General features: G+C 44.3%; 1 protein-coding gene across 1 annotated transcript in view; it reads right to left on the minus strand.

The window, feature by feature from the left end:
- The window catches only part of CAMK1D (calcium/calmodulin dependent protein kinase ID), a 222,704-nt gene extending 204,330 nt beyond the window's left edge, over positions 1 to 18,374 (minus strand). Inside the window, exon 1 of the mRNA XM_086474695.1 lies at positions 18,283 to 18,374. Within this exon, the coding sequence (XP_086330821.1) occupies positions 18,283 to 18,374 (92 nt within the window). The remainder of the gene's footprint in view (positions 1 to 18,282) is intronic.
- Positions 18,375 to 24,683: the final 6,309 nt, after the last annotated feature.

The following is a 24,683-nucleotide window of genomic DNA, read 5'->3' on the forward strand; positions in this document are numbered from 1 at the left end:
ATGGAGAGATACGTCCTTTCTTGTATTTCCTCAAGATTTTGAAAGACCACCAAGTTTTATACAGCCCACCTAAAGTACAGAGTCAGATAAGAAGAAACCCAAATTACATGCAAGAAATTGTTTTTGTTCGAGGCCTAATTTATTGCCCTGGGTTATTCTTTCTGCTACGGTCCTCTTCCCAGAAAAACTAAAGCTATCCAAAAATAAAAAACAACACATTTCCTTTGCCTGTGATGGAGGAAAGTTATTTTTCTGAGCACTCAGAGTTTATTTTATTTTTAAAGGATTGCTTCATTAAATAGGAACCTATAAATATATTGAGCTTTCTTACTGCATTTTAAATGGCATTTCATGAAGGCTGGTGTTCCCTTATTGCAGTTTTTACAGAATTGAGAAAAATATTTATGGTGCATCAACAGTGTGCTAAGCTAAATGGTTTTTTCCCTCTCACCCTGCCAAGATACTTCTGCGGTGATGTTTTACAAAATGGCTTAACAGGGCTCTGATTCACACTCGTTGCAAGTCAGTGCTGGGTGGGTGCAGGACACCGAGGGCCAGGCATCCCCACCAGATGCAGCTGCTTCTGCAAGGCTGTCCCCACGGCTCAGGCTGCCCTGTTTGGGCAAGCCAGTGGTGTTGGCATCAGTGTCCCAGCAGGGCTGAGGTCTGATCCACAGCTCCCACCCTACTCAGCTGCAGCGAAAAAAAAAACAAAAAGCAAAACCCAAACCCCCAAACCATGGGCTTTTACAGCTGCTGCAATGAACTCTGGGTGGGATTGCAAACCTGGTCCCTTGCATCATGTAGAAAGGTACAGGAATATAGAGGACAATCACTCAGGAGGACTGTTCTTGGTCACCCTTCAGCAGTCCATACCTACCAAAAAAGCAATGAAATGCATAATATTCTGCTCCTGATGACGTCCCTTTGACTTCACACCTCTCATAGAACTGTAGCATGTGCCTGGGGATAAGCATACGTGGCAGTTTGCATACACAAATTAATCACACACTAAACAGGGTGAAGCTTCAATAAATATTTTAGTGGAGTGTGGTTTTCCCTAAATTGCTAAGGAAAATTCACTTCAGGAAAATCTCTACACTCACGTAAAAGTGTGGTCATTGTACGCTTTGTTAGTGGAGCAGTGGGAGTGTCTGGTAAGAAGTATAAAGCTGTGCTAATAATATCTGAATGGAAAGATCCAAATATTGGGAAGATGTCAATGGTTTGCTAACCCTCACTTTGTTCAACACATTATTTGAGAATACCCACACGGTTTCTTGAGCACGGCTCCTCTCCTACCCACAGCCCGGCTAAGCATCCTTTTCCACCAGGGCTCCTTGCTTATAGCAGCCATAGGTTGAAGAGTGAGACCTATAGCTATTCACCTTCCCTGCAAGCTTATGAGAAATTTGACAGGACATCCATCAGCTGGCACTGTTCTTCAACGTGGAAAACGACAGAGTGTTTTGCCTTCCAACTATATAACTTTGCATAATAAAACTGTTTAGACTTGGAGATTTTTCTGATGAATGCCAAATGCTCTACAGCAGCAGCCTTCACCAGCAGATCTAAATCATGCAGCTTAAATGAATGCCTGCTTTCCAATTTATGCACTAACTTTACCTTCTTCCCAGAACCAGAGGAAAAAACTGAATGCACTCTGCCTACAAAAAAGCTTTTTAAAACAGTAGCGCTGCGGTGACTGGAAACACAACTCTATTCCTGTTGCATCTCACAGGTACCACTCTTTTCCCCATGAAGACATGGGGGGACATGTCATTCCTCCAATTGCTTTAATTGTTTTTTGAAGGTGTTTCAAAAAGCTTATCGCTTCAGGGTCACCACAGCTACTCACCATGCTGACTTCAGTTACTGCACTGATTTTCAAGAGGCACAAATATTGTTAGGCATTAAAAAAAAACCTAATTAGCATATAACTAACACATCGCTAATGCTACAGATGTACCTTTAAGGCAAGACCACATTGTCTTATCACTGGAGGGCTCTTCAGTGCAGTACAAATTCTTATCCACTGCTCTGCAAATCCCACTCTGTGGGCAGCGTGATGCTAGAACCACTGCTATTTTCTGACTCCCGCTTATAACCTGGATTACACAGGAGGGGGGAAACTGCCTCACAGCTTTACATTTCTTTCCAGTTGTCTCCCTAATGTCCACCCACCAGCGAACCAATACTGGAAAACCCATCAGCCAGCTGGAGTTGAGAGCTCAGAGTCATTTCTGGAAGGTCTTTCTGCTCTGCTGGGATTCCCTGCACACTGAAAGGTAACTACAGTTTCAGAAAGCAAAATGCACCGCAGTTGGCTTTACTCTCTTGTCCATTTCTAGTGTTTCTGAGGTGGGGCTGTCCACCTCTTTTTGGAATCAGCAGTATTTTTAGGAAAGGGAGCAGGTTCTTGCAGAAGCATGCCCCACACAAAGCATCATCTGCAAAACATGAGCATTGCAGTCAAGTTCACAACATACGCAGATACAACAGGGGAGATCCCTCCTGTATTACCCTGACAAAACCAACACCTTACGTAGTACATTTTGAACACCTTGCAGAGCAAGCTTCAAGTAGTTAGATCCCAAAGTGAGTTACAAAGTAGGTCGGTGACTGTTTGACAGATGAGGAAACCAGGCCAGCGAAGTGCTGCAACTTCTCCAAGGTCATAAAAATGGCCAGTGGCACAGTCAGAAACAAAACCCAAGTCTCCCGAATCATTATCTTTCACACAATAGATTGCCAGTAGTCCACATCATCTCCAAAGCTCATGACTTTACAAAGTCCGACTCCTGAGCAGGTACCAATATGGGGGTACCAATACTGGGGATATCAATAGCAACAGCAAGGACACTGGGCCAAAGAAACTGGTTGGCAAGACAAAAGGAGAACCTGTGCTTTTGCAATGACCTTCAGGTGAGCTCTAATACATACACACAGCCAGAAAGGCTCTCCATATTTAAGTTTTCTACTGAATCCTGCCCATGTGAAGCACCACAAAGACAACTCCAGCTCAAGGACAATCCAGCCCTGCTGGGACCCCAGGTAGTGACCCACTTCTATTAAAACATTAAGCACCCCTGTCTCCCTGTCTTCAATGGTATTTGGAGGACTCTCATTTCGCTAACTCTCACTATCTTTATTGGGAGCAGAGTTAGGACACTACAGTTAAATCCTAACCTAGATACTTTTTGACACTTGCCTGCATTTGTCATGACCTGAGACAAAGAGTGATGGGAAATGGAGTTTCTGTCGCGTTTCACAGCTCAGACACGGGCACAGCAACTGCAATAAAATCTACTATAAATGCTGATGCCATCTGATAAAAAGGACTGAGCTGAGGATGGAGAGCTAAACCCAACATGACAGTGGGCTACACAAAAAGGAATTTGTTCTGGACTCTCAAGAGACAGCACATGTTTTCCTAGTTGCATCCTCAGCAGAGATCTCATCCAGTGCCTGTCCAGTACCGCTTTTGCCACCAAAAGCTTCATATCAGAACACATTTGGCTATGTTAAAAGCTGACAAGAAGCTCATAAACCTTACAGATACAGTAAGTGATGTTTAAAGATGACTTATCTTGACTGTTTGTTAGACAGAGTTCTATGTCAAGGCTTCAGGCAGATCTAAAAGTTTAGTCTGCATCCCTCCATGATCAAGGGCAGCCAAATACAAACCCAAAGGCTGCTTTTCTCCCACTCTGGGAGCTCTGACATGTCTGCAGACATGCCAGCAATAAATTAAGACAGACCAACATAGACAGAGGGCCCGATTCTTGCCTGAAATATGCTTTTTGGAATAAGCTGTATTAATCTAGATATTAAATTATGTAGATACAAGGTCACCCAATGTTGAAATTCTGCTCCCATTTATTGCAGAAAAAAAAAAAGACAATACCTTGCTGAAACTCTGTAATTTGTCCTTCTAGACCACGATGCTCACAAGTATTCAGTAAGAGCCACAGAAGAAACAGATGCCAGCAGATGGTATTATCCTGAACAAAATCAATTAAGGACATTTACAGTATGTCAAAAGTGCAGCTACAGAAACGAAGTGTAGACCTGTACATCTGTTTCTTAATGAAGCCATGAGTATTTGACAGTTAGGCAACAAACCACAAGATACAGGCCTCAGCAACACCAATAATAGATAAGGAAATTCCATACGTATTCAGATTCTTCAGCAGTCACCAGAAAATACAAGATGTTGAGCAGAAACTGAGTAACCAGATACTGGAAGTCCATATGTCATGCATATATGTAGCGAAAATATAAGCATACGAGTTTTCAGTATCACAGATTTTGTAAGGACTGTCATTTGCTCAGAAATTATAGTAATGGGAGTCATGGCAATGGTAAGTTAAGAAATACTACTCTCTTTCATGACACAATCCCCTGATATATTTAAGAAGCTGCCGGGAACACTGTCGCCTTGTCTGAAATAAAAAGAAAAGTGCTCACAATTCCCTAAAAGCTGTTTGTGGCATCTCTGTTGAGAACCCAGTGACATACAGCGTTAGAGGCATAGAGAGATACGCAGCCAGGTACATCAATGGCATCCTCTAGACTATATAAAACACAAACAGACTGCGGCAACCCCAGAGTTATTCGTACAGGGAGCAAAAAACTTACATCCTTGAGTTCCCACGGAGAAGATGAGAGGTGCAAATATTTCACAGGAGTGGGGGGAATAATCTCTTCTGTGCCACAGCTTCATTACACCACGTTACTCAAGCACACTCAAAGTATGGGGACTCATTCATGGAAGAAAAGGGTAAGACCAGTGAGCACCTGCTGCTGAAGACAGCATTTAGTGTCCGCTGCAGCGGTCCCTGTACTTGTTGCTGTTGGTGGTTTGCTGCTGATACCCATGGCTACAAACAGGGACGGGACCGTCCCAGTCACAGTCCGCTGCGACGTGATGAAAGCTCTGCTATTAAAATAGATGAACGTATCACCTCCGTGTACAATGCTTGTTATTTAGCTCCTAGGGAACTCATACCACGTTTCTCCTACATTTGCTGCCAAATGAATAAAATATTCAGAAAGATTTACATTAAGTGCAATAAGGGCTGAGGGCCAGGCTTCCTTAAGGACCCTGGAAAAATACAGCCTTAGCACTAAGTGAAAAACATACTTACGCTGTATGTCGGAGCACTGCATCATTCATTTTTACCAAGGCCCAGACGACAGTCTCATTAGACCAGAGATGGATAAATGACAAATGATCTGGTGAATAATATCACTGTGGGTCATGCAGGACTTCATCCAAGCAGCACCACTGAAAACAGATGACTGGGTAGGGATTGTAAGGATAAAAAACATAAGGCTTTAAGAATTACATTCCTGGAAAAAAAAGCACTGCATATTTATATTTAATCTGCTTTGTAAATTGATTTTGTCGTGTTACCTTGTCAAACCATTGAACAAACTGAATAATTGCTTAAGCAGCATTGATAGAGATGTGACAGATTATTCAAGCATTGTGATTCTTCGTTCTCATATATCTCATTAAGAAATGATGATTGGTTCCATTTACAGCTCTTAAGTTGAATTCAGTAACCACTACCACACAAATTCAACCTGGCATCTACCAATTTTTTTATTGTTCTCAGTCAGAAATTGTTCCTGGCGAAGTGGCTCTTGCAAACCATTTCAGTGTAGTGGCTGATGATTTTTTAACGACGCAAGGCAGAAGGAAAAAAACAAACCGCCACTGACTTCCCTGCTGATTTATAGCATCTATGGAATGAAAGGAAATAAAACTTCTTGTACTTTGTTTTTCTCCGCTTCCCCCACCTCCTTTTTGGAGGACTATTTTTAGCCTGTATCATTTTATTGAACAAATTCACGGCACATCCCAACAAACAACTGGTCTGGCAGAAGATGTGAACTGCCCTGTGGGATATGCTCAGCCTCTTCCTCTTCTGTCCCGGAATTGCAACCTGTTCCTCCACAGCCTTGTAACTTTATATTGATGTTTGAAACCTGAGCTTAAGGAGCATAAAATGCTGCTATTCCAGCGAGCTGCTGGGTAGTATAGGCTTTTCTTGACTCCCAAAGGAAAACCTCCAAGCTGTGCGCATCAAAGGCAGAATTTTACAGTCACTTTGAGCTGCTACAAATGATTTAAGAGAAAATCAGAAGAGAAACAGGCCTGGTGTGCTTTTGTGCGCTACCCTCTGACTTCAGGAAGATCTATGCAGAGAGCTAAGCCAACACACAAGGAGACCTCTAGGACGACATTTTACAGCCAACTTCCAAAGACAAAACTGGTTTTTTAAAATATTTTTACTACCAATCTCCACATCTTCCATATTTTGCCTTAGTGTTAAGAGTAACAGAATATCTAAGCCTCTGTTACTTCCCTAGGGGTATTCCTTAAATAACAGCAGGAAAGGCAATTAATTACAGAAACTAATGTACCCACCACCACAGTGACATTAGCAGGGTGGGTTTCTAATTGATGCGACTTTGCAAGCCATAATCGTACCGCAGCAGAGTGCAACAAGAAGTTGCCATCACCCTGCAGGCAGTGGTGCAGACCAGAGCTAAATGTGGTCAGTGAAGATACTTCAACCACCCCCTCTACGGAGGGGAATCCCTCACACGCTACCCAAGACAGACCTCCTAAAATCAAGCACAATGTTAATTGATTCACCCTACACTTGCTGCGGTCAAGTTTGCACCCAAAATGCTCTAACAGACTCCGTCTGCTCCATGCTGCCTTCATTTCCCCACGTGAAGGGTGCTTTATCTAAACAAATAAAGCCCTTAACTGACCTGAAGGAAGACACTTTGCTGTCTTCCAGCTGTGCTTCCCAGCTGTGCACACCTGCAGGATGTGACACAGACCAAGGGGTCTGTGCAGGATTCAGACAGGAGATGGAAAGCAGTGATTCACTGTAGCAGAGGTAACATGGAGATGGAGGAGAAGAGGAGAAGGAAGGACCATCAGGCTCTTACTTATTATTTGACTGGGTTCACCCCCATTAGCTAATTGAACAAGAGGGCACCACGCAGCTCCTGTTTAAATCTTAGGCAAAGGGAGCATTTTCGTTCCAATATTTAAGAGGACCTATCAGAAATGTCTCCGAAACAGAGTTAGAGCCAAGAGTGCCTCCAAGAGCTTTCCACGATCTGACAAATTGAGCAAGTTCAAGCACCGCGTATTTCAACAGCTGTGGACCACTACCAAAGTCATCCCTGTTAAAGATGACAGGTTGGGGAAAAGCCACTGTCCCACTTCCATCACTGAAAGCAACTGACTGATGAACAAGAGCAGAAACACAGAGCCATTGGTTGGACCCAAGTCTTGTCTCGGTAGACGGAAGGACACAACAAGGCATCAGAAAAGCATCTACCAAGAAGTCACTGCATAGACAAAGGCATTTTGAAATCAGCTAAAGCCAGTTTGCATCCTAGGACAAATAACCTCCTCATCGCTGGTGATATCCTCATACTGAATTTTGAGTTAGACCCTTTATTAGGTATAATGAAGCTTAGATATGAAGAGAAATTCAAACCACAGAATAAATTAACAATGTTCACAATGCTCTTAAACAGTTTTTACCAAACGGCACCGGTCATTCTCTATGCATTTATTAATGAAGCCAAACAACAGGCTGTGTGGCAAGAAACTAGCACTATATATCACTATATATGACTATATAAATAGTATTTTTAATGTGTGGATATATATACATGAGAGAGATATATATATATACATAGACACTATATTTACTTCTACGTGTATAAATGGCTCCTACACCTTCCTCATAACCACATGGCAATGCAAGATAAAGGTGTCACAGCATCACACCATTTCCAGAGCAAACACTGGCGCTGAAGCTGCTGGTCATTTTAGTGGCCCTTGACTGAAAATGCTTAGGTGTTGCCTGGTGCAGTGTACAAGCTATCCTGGTCAAAGGACCCACGTCTATGAATTTTTGCAGCTGTATATCTCATGAACAAGCAGGGGGACCTAGAGTCAATTAAGCTAAAGCACTCCATTTAGATTAGTCTTTCTTGGCACCTACCTGTAGCTGAATCCCACTGCTCTGCTTGCCCCAGACCTCTCCGTTTTGGCTTTCCCCTGGTGCAGCTCCACTCACCAGCAGAACGAGCATGCTCTCAGCTTTAGTACTCATTATGTTCTCTTCCAGCTGTGCCAGAAGGGCACATGTCTGTTTTCTGGACACAAATCATCTCAGTTGTCACTCAGGAATCCTAGAATCACTTTATTTTCTTTCCATTAAAAATGTAAGATTCATCAGAGAAACTCATTCAGTGGATTTGCCTACAAAGCTCTGCAAGATTTTTTTTCAGGGTCTCTCTCTTAAGACCATAGGATTTATGTCCATGACATAAATTACATGGCTACAGCCAGGAAAACTAGTCAATAGAACTACTCCAGGTACACCTTAACGTACTCAAGAGCAGAAGCCTCCCTGCAGCCTGAAATACCTGTATATCCTGTGTCTATGCGCTTTTGGGAACCCTGTTTTTTTCAGCTCATTTCTTGGTACATTCTCCCCCAACATCTAAATATTTAGCCTCCTGCTTCCTAAAAAGCATAAGCCATAAGTCAAATCTGCGACATGAGACATTTCCCTGCTAAGTTATTCCTCTTGTGCCCCAGTGCCTGGGTCATTCAGCCAACAGGAGTCACACTGTTACTCTGCTCCATAAATGTTTTTATCTCAGCATCTTCTCACGGTGCATCAAGGAACTTGGCTTACAAGCCACATGTTGTTTGTCTCCCTCTTCTCTCCCTAAAGAAGGGCACACAGGTCCAGCAGTCTTCTAGTAGGGGTTTTAGTGTTGTTTTGTGTGGGGTTTTTTTATGTTTGAGAGCATTTTATGTTGGGAAGGAAGGGCTTGTTTGCTTTGCAATATTCAGGTTGCTATGTAATTATGCTAGAGGAGGTGTCTCAAAACACCATGGCTTGGACTCAGAGAAGGAGGTGGTGTTTTTATGATGATACTCATAAGCCCACGGAGAAGCTCCACAGCGTCAGATTTTCCCCTCAAGAATATTGCGTCTCTTGAACAAATTAATTACAGCCCTACGGCAAGAAATCCCATTAACGCAGAGGTGTGAGGCCGACGATGATCCCAGAGCTTCAGATAGTCTTCAAGATATCTCAGACCCCAGCTACAAAATGTGACAAAGTAAAAGGCAGAGCCTTTGCATTTGTTCAGTACTCTGCAAGAAAACAGGGTAGGGAGCACGAAACAAGTTCAGTACATTCACAGTATCTTCTGCCGTTGACAGCACACACCAAGCACTCTGCTGTGCCTGAAATCTCCAAAACGCTGCAGGCTTCAGGGCTGGGCATATTGTACTGATTTACTTACACTGAGAGGCAGGAGAAGACAAGAGGGAGCAGTGGGAGGAAACCTCCAAGCCAACTCAACATAACAGTGAAGGATTATTCAGGGATGCTCCAGCAGTCTCTCTCAACTACGGCTGAATTTGATTAGCAACCTGTGTCTTCCCTAGAGGGGTTTTCCACGTGGCTGCAAATCCTCTAAGTGCTCTTCTCCTCCCTACCCAGTTCCCTTCTGTGTTGTTTGGGTTTTTCTATGTTATCCTGGGTTTCTTCCACAGTTTTTTATCCAATAGTTTCCCTCATTTCAGCCCTTGCCTGTCACAGGGGGGGATGGCAGGGTCACAGCTAATGAGTTTGGTTGGAAAATTGAAGTCTGGTTGAAGCCTGGTCCCTTGAATTATTTAAGCCGGGATAGGAGGATGGGATCCTGCTGGGAGCGATCCCACATCGCCCCAAGAACCGCCTGATCTGCTCCAGCTCTTTATAGCTCTGGGAAGACCTTGATTCCTCTGAGGTCTGTGAAACAACACAGCAATAAGCACCCGCGCTGCTACCAAGAGCTTACAGACAGCGCTTTGCATCTTCAAACCTTAACTGGTAAAAAACAATTAGACGTGATGATGCTGGGTGAACCACGTATAAATAAAAACTTTTTTAAGACATTGGTGCTAACACAGTGCCCACTATTAAAAGAAGCAGGACAGTCCACCGTATAAGCCGGAGTTAAGCTTCAGGCTCAGCTCTGGGTTTACAAGTGACACACTTTCTTGTCTTTAACAAAACAGTGTTAGCATTTTTGTCTTATTTATTTAGATTATAAGATCTTCTGGGTACAAATAGTCTTTTACTCTGGTGTTTGTAATATTCCTAGCTCAACAGTGCCTGATCTCATTTGAGGCCAACAAAAGGCACAGCAATAAAACCCCCAAATATTTCAGACCCTTCATATTTCACTTGCTAGTGTCAAACCCTCAAATACACACTGACTTTTCAGCCTTTGCAGATCTTTATATGTAAGCACGAGTGGCTATACTGTTTTATTTTGTACTACCCTTAACATCTGTCCATTTCTGCAGCCAGTAACGTAGCTGGCGGGACAAGGGCGGCCACATTTCTCAAGTGCACGTGGCATCAGGTCGGCAGGCATGTTTTAAACACACTGCTCAGCTAAAACACCCCAATGTCACAGAATGACTCTGTAGCACTGGGTGGTACTGTCTTAAGAGAGATGCTTGCCATGTCTGAGGAACCCTTCCTTTGGAGCCCCCAGGAAGACCTGCAAACCTTCACACCCAACCCCTGATGAACAAGGATGGTAGTACTGTCCTCGCTCTCCAAACTGCCACACAAACCCTTACCAAAATAAACACGGAGGTTAAAGGCTCCCAAACCTTTCCACAGGTCCTGACCTTGCTCTACTCCCATCAGCCACGGATGAAATTTCTAGGTCCTCTGTACTCTGACAGCTGAGCATCAGATGTAATTCCCAAATTTTGGGTGCACAGGCTTGAAAGAACATACCTTCAAATACTCAACCTAAATTAGAGAGAGCGTTAAGAGCAGGACAATGAGAAGAATCCACAACAAGCAGAAAAAGTGCAAAGGCAAAGGGTCTAGGGGAGAGGTGCTATGGTGCTGCACCCTATTCCTGCTGATGCTAAATGCTCATGTTCATTTGCTTCGTTAAAAGCATCTCTCTTTCATCCCTCCTGAAAACTGTAAGCAGACTGAAACTGTTTAGTCAATCTCCAATTTGGAATATAAGAAAATCAAAACAAAAATCAAAATAAATCCTCGATACATCTAAGCCAGCATGTTTTCTCTCATGCACTTCTTCCCCTTTCAACTCTTGAAAAAAGTATTTTAAGAACTAGCTTCGTGGTTATGTAGTCCACTTGTCCAAAACTGCTGATGTTCTAAATGTAACATATGATATTGCTCAGGAAAAGAGTAAGGAAAATCAGTGATCTATTGTTACAGAGGTTCTCCAGCGCTGTGCTCAGCTGTTCTACACACACATCAGATCCAAAACGGAGCTTCCCAGTAGCTTTTCCTTAGCACATACAGTGTTAAAAAAAAAAATTAAAAAAAAAAGCTTTTTAACTCAGCCAAAAAATTCTGCTGAAGAGTATTGTTTTAATTTAACCTCATACAATCTGTTTGGTGAGTAATTCTGGCATAAAACTCAATACACAGCTTTCAACATGAAAACATCAGCGAAGGGCCTTGAAAAGTTTATTAACAATTGTTATTTATAGTTTTCTTTTTAAAAATGATTGACACAACATTCAGAGGAAAATTATAGGAACTGCCAAGTCAGATAACAAAAAAACAGATCAGTGTTAAGATTTGATAGGAAGGTATTACGGAAAACCATGATTTCTAGAAAAGAGAAATATTCTGACTGCTAAGCTATTTGTCATTCAAGAACAGCCCAATCACACACATATGTTTGCAAATTATTGTTATTGTTGTTAATTATTATTTACATAAAAGCACTGAAAGGCAAGGTGGTTTGAATTCCAATGAAAATGACAGATCGCTGCCCCAAGGACCTTTTCATCCCTCCTTTCACTCATTACCTGTTTACCAAAAGTACCCGTTTAGTTCCAACTTGTTTTTATGCTATCTAAAATGACTAGAAAATTAGGTCCTATTAAGTAATCATGAATATAAACTGTGACTCACCGGTTAAGTAAATACCATTACTGGCAATAAATTCAGAATCTTATTATAAATGCTTGTTATTGTCACGCAAACCAAAACAATACAACTTTATTCAATATTAATTGTATCCTTGGATGCTTGAAAGGATTAAATAACTCTGACCAATATTCTGCACGTAGACAAGAGAATTTTGTGTGAAGGGCGACAAAAATAATTGAGGTCAGTTACCAAGGTGGAGAGAAAAAGAGACAAAAAGGAAGGAAGAAAATATATGAAGAGATGTTTCAGCTCCTATGCGAAAGCAGATGGAGGGTGAAGGAAGCAGACAGGCTGCTCCAGATGGTGGGAGCGGCGGCGAAGAAGGCTTTCACACCCACTGTGTTGTGGCTGTGATGGGAAGAATAGACTTTTGGTTAAGGGATTACTATAGGACTCCAAAGAGTTGGGTTCATCTCCATCCACTACCTCCCCACTAGGTCTTCAGACCCTCTGGGTTTTGCTTTTGGTGAGCTTTGGGGTGTCAGCTACCTCTGTGGCTCACAAAAATAACTAATATTTTTATGCATGCTTTGTCCTCAGCTCACATCTACACAAAGAGCAGTTGTGAACTCAGTATTACAGAATCACAGATCAATAGGAGTTGGAAGGGCCTCTAGAGATCACTGGTTATACTGAGGTCCTGAGTAGTAATACTGAGTTTTGGCCTAGGCGAGGTTCCCATTTTCTTAAGCCCTGTGCAAAAAATAGGGGGGAAAAAAAGCCCAAATACCCTATTCCAACCCTACCCAAACATCTTACTGTCACCTTGCCAGTCAAGCACACTTCTTGGTTGCATGGGCATGCAGGTGAGCAGGTATGCTCCAGCAGCAGAGAGCTCAGACAGGGCAAAGAAGTACTTGAAAGAAAAAAGCCATGGAAAAAGAGACAAGGCAGGGCAAAAAGAGGTAAGGCGTCAAAACTAGTAGAAAACAAGGCTCACGAAGGAAGCGTGAGCACATACAGGAGCTGCCAATACAGCAAACTGGGTGTCTCCAAAATGATCTATTTACCCGAAAGCCTTTGATTATTGAGTATTTTGGAATCTTATTTTTAGACAACGAAAGAAAATTGACCTTTAGGCTACGCTGTTCCCCCAAACGAACACTGTCCAAAACGCACCCATGAACCATGCTTGGAAAGCTGTCAAAAATGCCTTCTTAACAATGGCTGCACTTTTTTTTCCCAGTCCTCTCCATCAGCCTTTAAATCCATTGGCTGTCTTGCTTTTCTTTTTTCCCCATTTTAATTCCAGCTGAACGCTCAAACCTTTTATTTTCTGTTACTGTTGAAGGGAGACCAACAATCTCCATTACAAGATACTACAATTCACAATAGTAGAGACCCGTTATTTTCAAGCCTTCAAGAACACACTGGATAGTAAACTACACCACATGTTAGCAAACAGGATTACTCAGTTTAAAACAAGCATGTCACCTTAAAGAAGTCCTAACAGTATTTTTCTGCTTGCCCTATATAGAATGCACAAACTGAAACACCTGAGTTGTTTCACAGTGTTAAGTTCAACATTAATACCTGGACCTCAACTTTCACTCCTCCTCCCACAGATGCTAGAGAGGTGCTATAGGTACCATGCACCTCTCAGCACGAAGCAACCCTAACCCCACGTGGTTTTAATGGTAAGATTCCCAGAGTTACAGATCTTCCTCTGTAAACATCGACAAAAGGCTCCTTCCTGGTGACTCCTGCATGAGGCCTGTGAGCTTTCAGATGGCAAAACATTTTTTTCCCAGCAAATCATCCCAGAGGAGATGGAAACCACTTGCCTTCATAGTTTGCCCCGGCGGTTCATCAGCCTTCCCCCTGAAAACATGTGCCTTAACTTTAGCCCTTTGGACACTGTATTTTCCTCCCTGAAGATATTTTTTTAAGGTGAAATGTTTCTTCAATGTAATTTTTAAAAAAGGAAAATACTGAACTGAGAAAAAGATGAAACAGTCTAACAGAGCCACTGCTGCCTCACTGGGGTGTTGTAAGAGAGAGGCAGAAATTGCTGGTAACGTCAGCAGAAAAATAGAAATCAGACAAGATCTTCAATCTTCACAGCATGAACGAGCATGTTTGGGTGCACAGAAGTCATGAAGAGCACCACGAGCCCGTCAAACAGCATAAGAGTATCAACATCTACGGACACAGATGAACCAAAAATTATCATAGAGCCCCCGAGAAAAACAGAACCTCCTACAAGTTTGCTCTCTACTGTATTTTAGGGAAGTACCAGACACATCATCGAAGTCTATTTGTCTTCTCACCCAGCTCTCACTATGCTATGGCTATGTCCACGCAACTCCCTGTGTTATCATTAACTAGCTTTAAGGAATCTACCGCATAATTTTTAAGGTTAGCATCAGTATTTCCATAGTTACTAAGCCTGAGCCTTTCTAAATATTATAACTTCATCATAACTCTAATGTCAATAAGAAACCTTAGAAATGCGGGACTGATCCGATTAGGCAGACCAAATGATTGGACGCTTTCCTTTTTTGGCTGGTGGATGACACGGTGTATCTTATTACTTTGGAATATACTTTGGACATCTGGAATGTCAAAATCTGTGGTTTAGAATGCCATAGGCATTTAAATACGGAGAAAAAATGACATTTCAGTGATCACTCATCATCTTATCAGATTCCTGCTATTGTGAAACTTCACATTTCTCAAGCGCTGGGGCAGAAATCCCCTCTCCATGCAGGCCTGCAAACTGAGTAGAGCTACAACAGGTGAATTTGTGGTAATTTAAAAAGACAAACAGTTAGTCGGATCCTCTCCTTTCCTCAAGCCTATCTGTCTTTACTTGGAAGGGACTCTAAATTGCACCAGCTGAGGATCTGGCCCGCTGCTGTGATTTTATTTTATCCTTGATTTACTTCATGTATTTCTCCCTAGCTCCTTTTTCAGGATCTGTAACCTCACTTTCAGTGGCTTAGTAGTGACCAGGTCCAGTTCCAAGAAGCGGCACACACTGAACCTGCACATACAGAGCGCGGTTCACTGCCGCGTTACTGCAGTCCTACATGGACCAGCACCCCCAAACTGAGGCAGCTCAAGAATGGATCAGGACCATCATATATATATTATTTTTTATATATATAAAATATTTTTTTTAATATTTTTTCAAAAATATTTTTCTTCATTAGCATTACCAAATTATTTTGTTGACACTCTGGTACCCCAGAGGTTGCAGCCACACACGAAGCTTAGGGACTGCGTCAATACAGAACAAGGTAAATACAGGTTTGGGTACCATGTGAGCCAGCCACTGCATTGCTGGTAACTTCTTTAGGAAAAACACTATTGCCCAACAGCACTGAGCAGAGCAAAGAACACAGATCTCAGCCACCAAAGGAAACAATTCTTTGGGTGGAAAAGGCTACCTTCTTATATCTGGAGGTGACATCCAATTCAAGATGCCTATTTCAGTATCAGTGTGGCTGGACATGATTTACAGGGACATGTAAATAATTAATTCCAGCTCTGGAAGAGAGAGCTCGGTACTCATTAGAGGTTCCTTGAAGCCCAAATGATATAATGATTAACTGAGTTAGGACCTTTTTAATACTTCCAGCAATTTCAGCTCTCCCATGTTAAAGATCTGGTGAAAAGCTTTTATTCAGATGAAAGACTCCTTTCAGAGAACGACTCATTAATAGAGTATACACATAGACTTAACATTCACAAATCAATGTGCTTGAAATTAAACATGCTTCTAAAGTTTCTCTTTCACTTTCTTCCCTAATTTGGGGGTTTAGTGCTTCTCATTCTCTAACCAATTTTACCACAGGCAGTTAAGTTTCATGCATGAAAAAGGGCTGCTTAAAAGTTAAAAGTGCGTTTAGCACCTTGGCATCCTCAAATGGAAGGTGACAGAGAAATGCAAAATACAGCTACTACACTAACCCAGTGCATCTCATCTGACATGCCAAGTTTTCCACTCCAAGGCCATCCATGCTAGAGAAAAATCTATTAGATGGTGGGATCAGCTGATGGGTGTCCAACACAATTCAGCATTACAGTGCAGGAGGGATCAAAGCAGATTTTATCCCTGCTCCTAAATAATGCCACAGGAAAACATTTTGGTCCAGATGCTTTAAAGGTATTTAGGATTTTACTTAATTCCTATTTGAGTACTTTCCTATCAATAACTAGGAATGTGTCCCATCATTTGCACCCTGTACATCTGCTGCTTGAGTCAGTGAACAGACCTTCATTGCCTTCAGTGGGAATGGAACAAGTACTTTAATGATTTGCACAGCAATGGCCTAAATTTTTTAAAAGATTCACACCCTAGTAAGTCACACCAGAGTTGGTAGGAACTGCAGGTGCTGCGCTGGTGGGCGGCGAAGGACAGAACCAAAACTCAGATTCAAATCTTCTAATTATCAGCCTGCTCTCTGAAACGAAGGAATGCACAACCAGAAGGCAACCAATGTGTAGGCTGTTAAATGTGCATACATTCATAACTAATATGGCTATGTCCGCAAAAGAAAACAGTTCTATTTTCTTTGTACAGGCCCAGGTTTGTCATCCAGTTATTTTAATTTTCTAAAACTTTCTAGATTGAGTGCTAAGTCAAGTTTAAAAACTTCACATCTTCCACTCTCATCAGAAAGGACTTGCTAACCAAACTGTGAGGCCAAGACAATGGTTAATAGTTTGAGACACTAATTGGCCATATTTAATGAATTTAATTTGCAATAGCTGTGCTAATGAGTAACTACTAACTCTAACCAACTTTACCTTCCTTGAGACTTACACCTGCTCCCATTAACTTCGGTGGGATATGGATCAAAGCCACAACATTAATTCTTTCTGGACCTCTTCAGCAGCACAAATTAACCCTCGCAGATGGCTTCACACACAACAACCAGGAAGATGATAGAGCGCAGTATAATGGAAACCCCAGCAAACTGTCCTGCTGCTCTAACGAATCTCTTTGCACTGAGACTTTCCTCCCCAACACCCCTTCGCTCAGGAAGGGACCTGCACACTTAGCTAAGGTGGCGAGTCTCTCCCAGCATGAAATTCTGACAGCAAAAACTCGGTGAAGGTGACAAGGATACAGCACAACACTTAGCTCTTATGCTGCACTTTGCTTCTTCAAAGGCTCAGACAGACATTAATTTGATATGCTAAGTCAGTGGTTTTCTGAGGGCTACACTACCTGCTCATCACAACGGAGCGGCGTGACCCACCTCCATATTAAATGACCAGCCTGATTCTTACTCACGGTTTGTTCAGAGGGAATCAGTGAACCCACGAACCAGAAATACTCTGTTTATAGAGAGCCCTCCCTTGGAAGCAGAAAGAAACTGAAATATTACAGTCGAAACTTGTTCAACCGTATTTTGGAAGTGGCACGCAGAGTATGAAAAGCACTACTTGGGACTGGCAACGCTTCATTTAGAGACACGCTTAAAGTCGCAATTAAAGCAGGGGGGACACAGCGATGACGAGCATTCCCAACACGACTGAACTTTAATTACAACACGTATACGTACAGCAGCCCATATGCCAACTTCCTTCAGCACTCCTGGCTCTCTACCTCTCCAGTATCCTATAAGCGAAAATTTGTTCTAACAAAAATAAAACTCTCTGCTCAGCCAAAAAAGCATCAGCCTGCACCCCGCTCCCTTGCACCATCTGCGCATGTTTATTCTCAGCCTTCTGAAAAAAAAAAAAAAAAAAACTCTAACGTTTTACTAATCTTTATGCCCCGCCACTATAAATAACAGAAATAAACCCCAACAACAGTTAAGCGTCGTAGCTAAAACACATCCAATCCACTCCGATTATTTCTGCTCGTCTGTCCACGAATAGCTGCAGCCACCGGCTTTAGGGGAAAGCGTGCAAGTCAGACCGCATTTATTTACAGTTGCACTAGCAAGAAAAAGCCCTGCCCCGTCTCCTCATTCTATGAATATTTTAAAACACTTTGTTTCCCCCTTTTTTTTTCCTCTTTACTTTGGGGGGGGGGGGGGTGTTAGCCCAGCTCCTGCCCCACAGTTATGTTTTTCCCCGTATTTCCAGCTCGCCCCGACTTCTTGCTCGGATGGATGAGCGGGGCGCGGAGCAGCACCAATGGGCGCACACGCGAAGGCGCACACACACACACCCCGCACCCACACCCGCACCCACCCGCGGGGCGACCCGCGCATCCCCGCGGGAAGGGACAGCGCCGCCCCCCCCCCCCCCCCCTCCGCTCCCCGCCACCTACGTCCCCAGCGTCTCCTTGAACTCGAAGATCTTCTTGATGTCCTCCGCTTGCTTCTTCCAGGAGCCGCCACCGTCCCCGTTCTCCCGGGCCATGGCCGCGGCGCGCAGCCCCGCGCAGCCCCGCGCAGCCCCGCGGATGCCGGGCCGGGCGGCACCGAGCCGCCGGGCGGCTTTTGCTTTCTCTTCTGCCGCGGCAGCAGCGCCTGCTGCTGCTGCTGCTGCTGCTGTTTCTTCTTCTTCTCCTTCTTCTTGTTCTTCTTCTTGTTCTTCTTCTTCCTCCTCCTTCTTCTCCCCTTCCTCCTCCTCCTCACACTTCCTGCCCGCCGCCGCTTTTATTTCCTCCGCGCTCCGGCGGGCTCCGTGAGTGTCACTTTTCCTGGGCTATTTCCTCCCAACTTTCTCTGCCCCCCCCCCCTCCCCTACACACACACACTCCCCCCGCCTTTCCCTCCTCTCCCCTCCTCCGCGCCCCCCCGCGGAGGCACTCGCGGGGCTGCCCCGTCCCTTCCTCCTTCCGCGCCCCGCGCAGCAGCTGCGCGCACCCCCGGCTTGGGGTCACTTCGGTCCCTGACAAGACCCACCCCACGAAAAAGTCCCTCTTTTTTTGTTGTTTTTTTTTCTTTTTTGGGGTTTGGTTTTGGTTGGGGTTTTTTTTTTTTTGGAGGGAGGTCACGGTTTCTCTCGCCCCCTCCCCCTCCAACCCCACCCTGTGGGATGCTCAGCCCCCCGCGCGGCGCGGAGCGGTGCGGAGCGGTGCGGCCCCGCCGGCACCGCGGGCGCAGCGGCTGTGCGCGGTTGTTATGGCAATGGGAGGAGGAGGAGGAGGAGGAAGAGGAGGAGGAGGAGGAGGAGAAGGAGGAGGCAGGCCCGCCGCTGCTCTGCTGCCTGGCGCTGCCCCTCCTGACTGAATGACTGGAGATAATTCGCATTGCACCAAAACCGCGCACGTCAAACGGGAGGGGAGGGAAAACACAGAGAAAAAAAAAAAAAAAAAAAAAAAAAAAAAAAAAAAAAGAAAAAGGGAAAGCAGCAAAAAAAATAAATAAATAAATAAAAAATTTTAAAAGCCACACGACGCCGCCGGGCTGCGCTGCGCGGCGCTGCGCGGGGATGCGCGGGGGTGGCGGCGCCCACCTGCCCCGCACACACACACACACACACACACATCCCCGCTCCAGGGATGCGAAAACTCGCCCCTTGACAAGTGTCCCCCCCCCTTGCCCAGCCCATCCCTCGGGGCACCCCGCAAAGCCAGGGGCACCCGAGCACCGGGGTCCCCCCCTTGGGCAGCACCAAGCCCAGAGGCGGCTGGATGGGCTCCGCGCAGCCTCGGCGAGAGGCCCAAGCCCCGGCAGCGTGTCCATCCCGCCGGCACCACACGGGCCTGGCACACACACGCGTGGCCCCGCTGAGATTATTGCTATAAACAGCTTTTTCTCAGCGACGCTGAGACCTCTAGCGACGTCGCATCGGGCATCGGGGCTGGGCTCTGCTGCGGGGCGACGGGCAGGATTCGTCAGAGACATCAGGGAAAAGGATGGTCTAGAGCAACTGAAAGACGTCCCGAGTTAATGTCGCTGCCCTTCTGTTTCAGAATGTGCAAAACGCTAAAAAAGTGCGATTCTTTTGGGACACCCAAGCGAGGTGGCTAAATCAGAGGCCTTGCTGCCGGCAGGTACCAGCACTCCTGTGCCTCGGGGCAGCTCCAAACCTGATCATCGAATTAGGTACCCAGAAATAAATCCTAATGCAAGCAGCTAAATAACACTCGCATAGAAACAGATGTGATTGTATGCACCTAACTGTTCAACATGCATTGTGTCCTTTAACAGATTCCTTAAAATTCTACTTTCAAAGCTGATTTTCTAGATTTCTTATAGTTTATGAGCAGAATTTACAAGGCATCAGCCTGTGAGACTTTCCCTGGGTCTGGGCTGAGCTGTGCCTCCCAGCTCAAAGGGGAGGTGGCAGAGGTGGGAGTTCAGCGGTGCGTGAAGGTGTCAACTTGGAAAACAGGCTGGGGCGTTTGGGCAATGCTACCCTCTGCTGGGCAGAGCCACTCGGCTTTGCATGTGCCAACTCCTGCGATTTATCACTGCACTCCCCTAGTGTGGTGCTTTGGTGGCTGTCCAGCTGCATGGCCAGTCCAAACAGCTTGGGATTTCCTGCAATGGGTGCTTAAGTGCTGTCACGACGTGCTCTTTGAACAGCTTTTCTTTGGCTCCTGACTTATTCCCACCCTCTCACTACCCTCAGGATTTCCTTCATCGCGTGATCCTTATGATCTGCTCCGTGGTGGTGTGACCAGGAGCCCCCCAGGCAGGCTCTCCATGCCACTGCATATCTGGGAAGTGAAAGATGTGACTGACCTAAAAAAGATGCAGTTGACTACCAAATCCAAGGCACCCTTCAACCCACACCACTTTTCTTTTTTCACATGTAAATCACTCGGTGTCAGAAATGCCACGTTGTGATTTGGGTTTGCTGAATGGGGCTGCCAAACGTAACCTCCTGTCTTCAGGAGAAGACTGAGAGAGCCTGGGGCCAGAAAGGGCAAGTGTGATCGTCTGCCCTGATCTGCAGCACGACGGAGGCCAAAGAGCTTCATCCATCCAGAAGACGAGTGCTGTAACTTGTCTTGGAGCTATGGCATACCAAAACTATCCACCACTATTATTTATGAAGTTGTGTTGGTCCCTACAGCATCACGTTAAAACCTCACTGCACAGGCAGCATCTCCCACTTTTCCATTCCCGCTTTCAGCAGGAAAAAATTGTGCTTAAAATTGTTCAAATCCTTGCCAATGCTGCAATTTCTTAGCATCAAAATTGCATAAGGTAAATGTCAGCCTGTAAATCTAAGTTCTCTTTTCCTTATTTAACCTGCACTTTTAGCATCACATGAATGTGCTTTTTTTTTCTGATAAAATACTCATATTTGAAGTAGCCAATCATAAAGAAATCTCTGGAGCCATTACAGTTTTAATGGGAAGTGTACGAGATGCTTCTATTAGGCAGGGACCACTGGCACAGTAGACTGTAACAGCCCCTTCAGAGTCATTACGGTCTGTCATGTCAGGCTGAATTTAGGGAATCTGTAATCTTTCTTGACTGACAAGCTCCTGCAGAGCTATTGTAGCTATTTGAAGAACAGGTATTTTTTAAAAATGAAAATCTTACAGAAAGCGTTCTCTCTGGAGTGGCTGCGTTATGCAGGGCATGCTGCAGCTCTGTGGCTCTGTACAGCCGTAGTCAACGTTTAATTACGTACAACTAGTTTACAAGAACGTTAATAGAGTAGTAAAATGAAACACTCAGAAATGCCAGAATTGAGGCTGCCGATAAAAACATCCATTCAGGCCTTTTTTGTGGCTGCATGGTGGCAACATCCCATGACCTGGGCATGCTCCACAGCTCTGCCAAGGGTTCATGTCAGAAAATGGCTCATGACCAGGCGTGGCTGGTGTGCATTTGAAATGGCTACACACGCTGCACGTGCACCCAATCGCTCGGTGCAACAAAAACCCAAAGCCTTATACCAGAGATGTACAAGTTCCAACATTTTTATAAAGCCTCCTATGGAAATACTGGAAATTTAGGGGAGAAATTAAAAATCAACTGCTATATGAGATATATTATTTCAGAATATAGTGATAGGATTTGTGGAGTATTAGTGAAAACTATATTTTTACCACTTGGGTCCTTTCAAATGATGCTGGGGTTGCTCACATACGGAACGGCTGGGCTCAGCCACGCTCCCAGCTGGCCCTTAATATGGGCACTGTGCAAATTACATTATAATGAGCATAAATAAAAGAGTCACGTCTGCTTTCCAAGCTCTTTCACTTGCAACCTGGTTTTCTTCTGCTTAAATACTGTAATACTGGATCTCTTTCCCAACGTTGTTTCTGAGTCATGCAATATAATCTTCAATCACAAATCAGCACTATTGATGCTTTTCTGCAAGAACAGCGAAACGTGCCTGTTGCTCAGCTGCCCAGGTCCCAGCCCGACAGAGGAACACCCGCATGTCCACGTCCGTGCTTAGGGTTAAAACCCCACGTGCAAGCTGTCGTTTGCAAGGCAGCAGCCTCCAACATCTGACCCGGAGCAGCTCCAATGTAAAGCAAACAACACTCAAGCGCACAGCTGTTCTCTGCTGCCCTTACTACCACCTAACAACCTCATATCGTGGCTTTTCTGCTTGCAACAGCATCCAAAAAATTTGGGCCGGCTCTAGGGAGAAGGTGGATTATTGGTTTCACACACATGGCCACGTGCACACGCGAACTGCAGTACAGCAGCAGCAAGGTTATTTGGTGCTGGTCTGCTCCCGTGGAGGCTGTAGCAACGCTGTCATGCGCGAGTGTAGACCTTGGCAAGCAATCCAAAGCAAAATGACATCTCGGATGCTGCATAGCCTCTAGGACAAGCCTAAGAAGAAATACAATCCTGAGGCAAGGCATCTTCAAATTTGGCAGCACGGGTTGCCGTCTTAATTTTTTTAGATGCCAGGTTTGACTAGGATGATAAACACTCCCTCCAAACTCCCTTTTTTTTTATTTTTTTTCATGCATTCACAACGTTTCTTGGCATTTTCAAGGGTGGGAATGTTGTAGCTCCAGCCTTTGACCCAAGGTGACCTGTTTGGAAATTCGGAGAAAATCCTCTTGGGGTTTATGCTGAGTCATGAGAAAATTAACTTATGACAAGAAATGCTTACTTAAAAAAGAGAGAGAATACTGCTTATTTTAAATGAGAAATTTAAATGCTGATTTAAATAAGAAAATTGCTTATTTTTAAAAAAAGTGTTTCATTGCTATTTCTTTCATTGGATAGTAATTAAAAACACCGGCAGTTTGAAAAGTGCACTTTGATAGGGGACCACGGGTTTTTGAGTTTCCACCACAAGTGAAACTAGCGCTTATAGCTGGGTTTTAATGGTTTCCAGGTTAGTTCTGACACCACAAGTTCAGTACAGAAAATGATAAATTTGGTTCTGAGGATGTCCAAGCTGAACCTGCTGCAGCTGATGCCAACAGCAATGCTCCTTTGAGCTAACTGAAGACTTTTCAGTGACTTTGGGGGACTTTGACTTGGTCTGTACATCAAGAGGATGCACGTGAAGAAAAGAAAAAAAATCCACGCCAAACAAGAGATTTCTGCAGGTCATCGATACATGGTGTTTTGTGTTCTTTTAGGGTTAAATATAATCAATGTCCTTACACCACCCTTCAGCACGTTAAAGCCTTAGATCAGTTTAAGCTCTTTAAGATGACCTAAGGCCCTTGCTCATCTTAGATAGCTAAAACACGCTCCAAAAACGTACAAAAGCAAGGGTGAGCACATGATAGATGGTTGCTGCCTGTGCTGCTTTTCTTGTAGGGAAGAGGGAGTTTAAGTTGCCGTAAGGTTTTTGACCATGTCAATAAAGTGGAATAAGCAAGCGCCGATATAGATGGAATCCTCAGCCTGCAATTAGTTGCCTGAAGACCATCTGGTGCTTGGTTAAGCTCACAGGTGCTTATATTACTCCTGAGGTTGATGGATGCCAGCCAGCCTCTTTAAGTTGTGACATTTCTTGCCAGTTTTTATTCTCATCTGAATAAACCTAAGAAGATCGGGGACAAAAGTCTTGATAATGTGATGCAGAGGCCGCTTGTGTTGCTATTAAAAAATTTGTATTTAAAAGAATAATAACTAGGCTGAAAACATCGCTTAAGGTCTGCCATGCCATGTGTGCATTGCAGTAAATCTTTAAACTCAGGGTTGTAAATCACAGTCATATAAAAGTGTAGCAGGAGGAAAAACACCTGTCACTGCCAAAGCCGAAGAGAGAGGAGTAACATGACGGTGAAGACAGATGTGAGCAATGGGAGAGCTGGCAGGAGCTGGACAGGAGAGCAGGGAATAGATGAGAAATGGGCAGGACAGAGGGATAAGGGACAGAAGATGCTCCCAGTGGCAAAATTTACAGAAAGCAAAACCGCAGACCCCATTCGGTTCCTGGTGTTGAGCTTTGGAGTCCCAGATCTCGGTGTTTACCTGCTGCCAAGCACCCAGTTGGCCAAACATGTCTCCTAACTTAAAAGAGCTACATGCCTAACATAAACCCTCTTCATACATCTCCTCTCTCAGTCCCTGAGCTGTGGAGGTGGAGGTCTGAGCTCAGGATCCAACAGGCCGAGCCTCACCAATGGTCAAAATGAGAGCTGGATCTTTCGCTGGCTGGTCTGGCTGATTCGGCTTCGCACACTTGTCTTTCGGGGGGAGCACTAGTTGGGACATCACATCTCCAAAGTTTACATTGAAAGAACATTAGGTGGTGAGGTAAGGCCTCAAAAGCTGCAAAAATATCAAAAAAAAAAGAAGTTGCCGAAAGACTTCCAGTTCAACACCACAG

This window comes from Leptosomus discolor, chromosome 1 (assembly GCF_034619465.1).
Source record: "Leptosomus discolor isolate bLepDis1 chromosome 1, bLepDis1.hap2, whole genome shotgun sequence".
NCBI classification, from domain to species: Eukaryota; Metazoa; Chordata; class Aves; order Leptosomiformes; family Leptosomidae; genus Leptosomus; species Leptosomus discolor.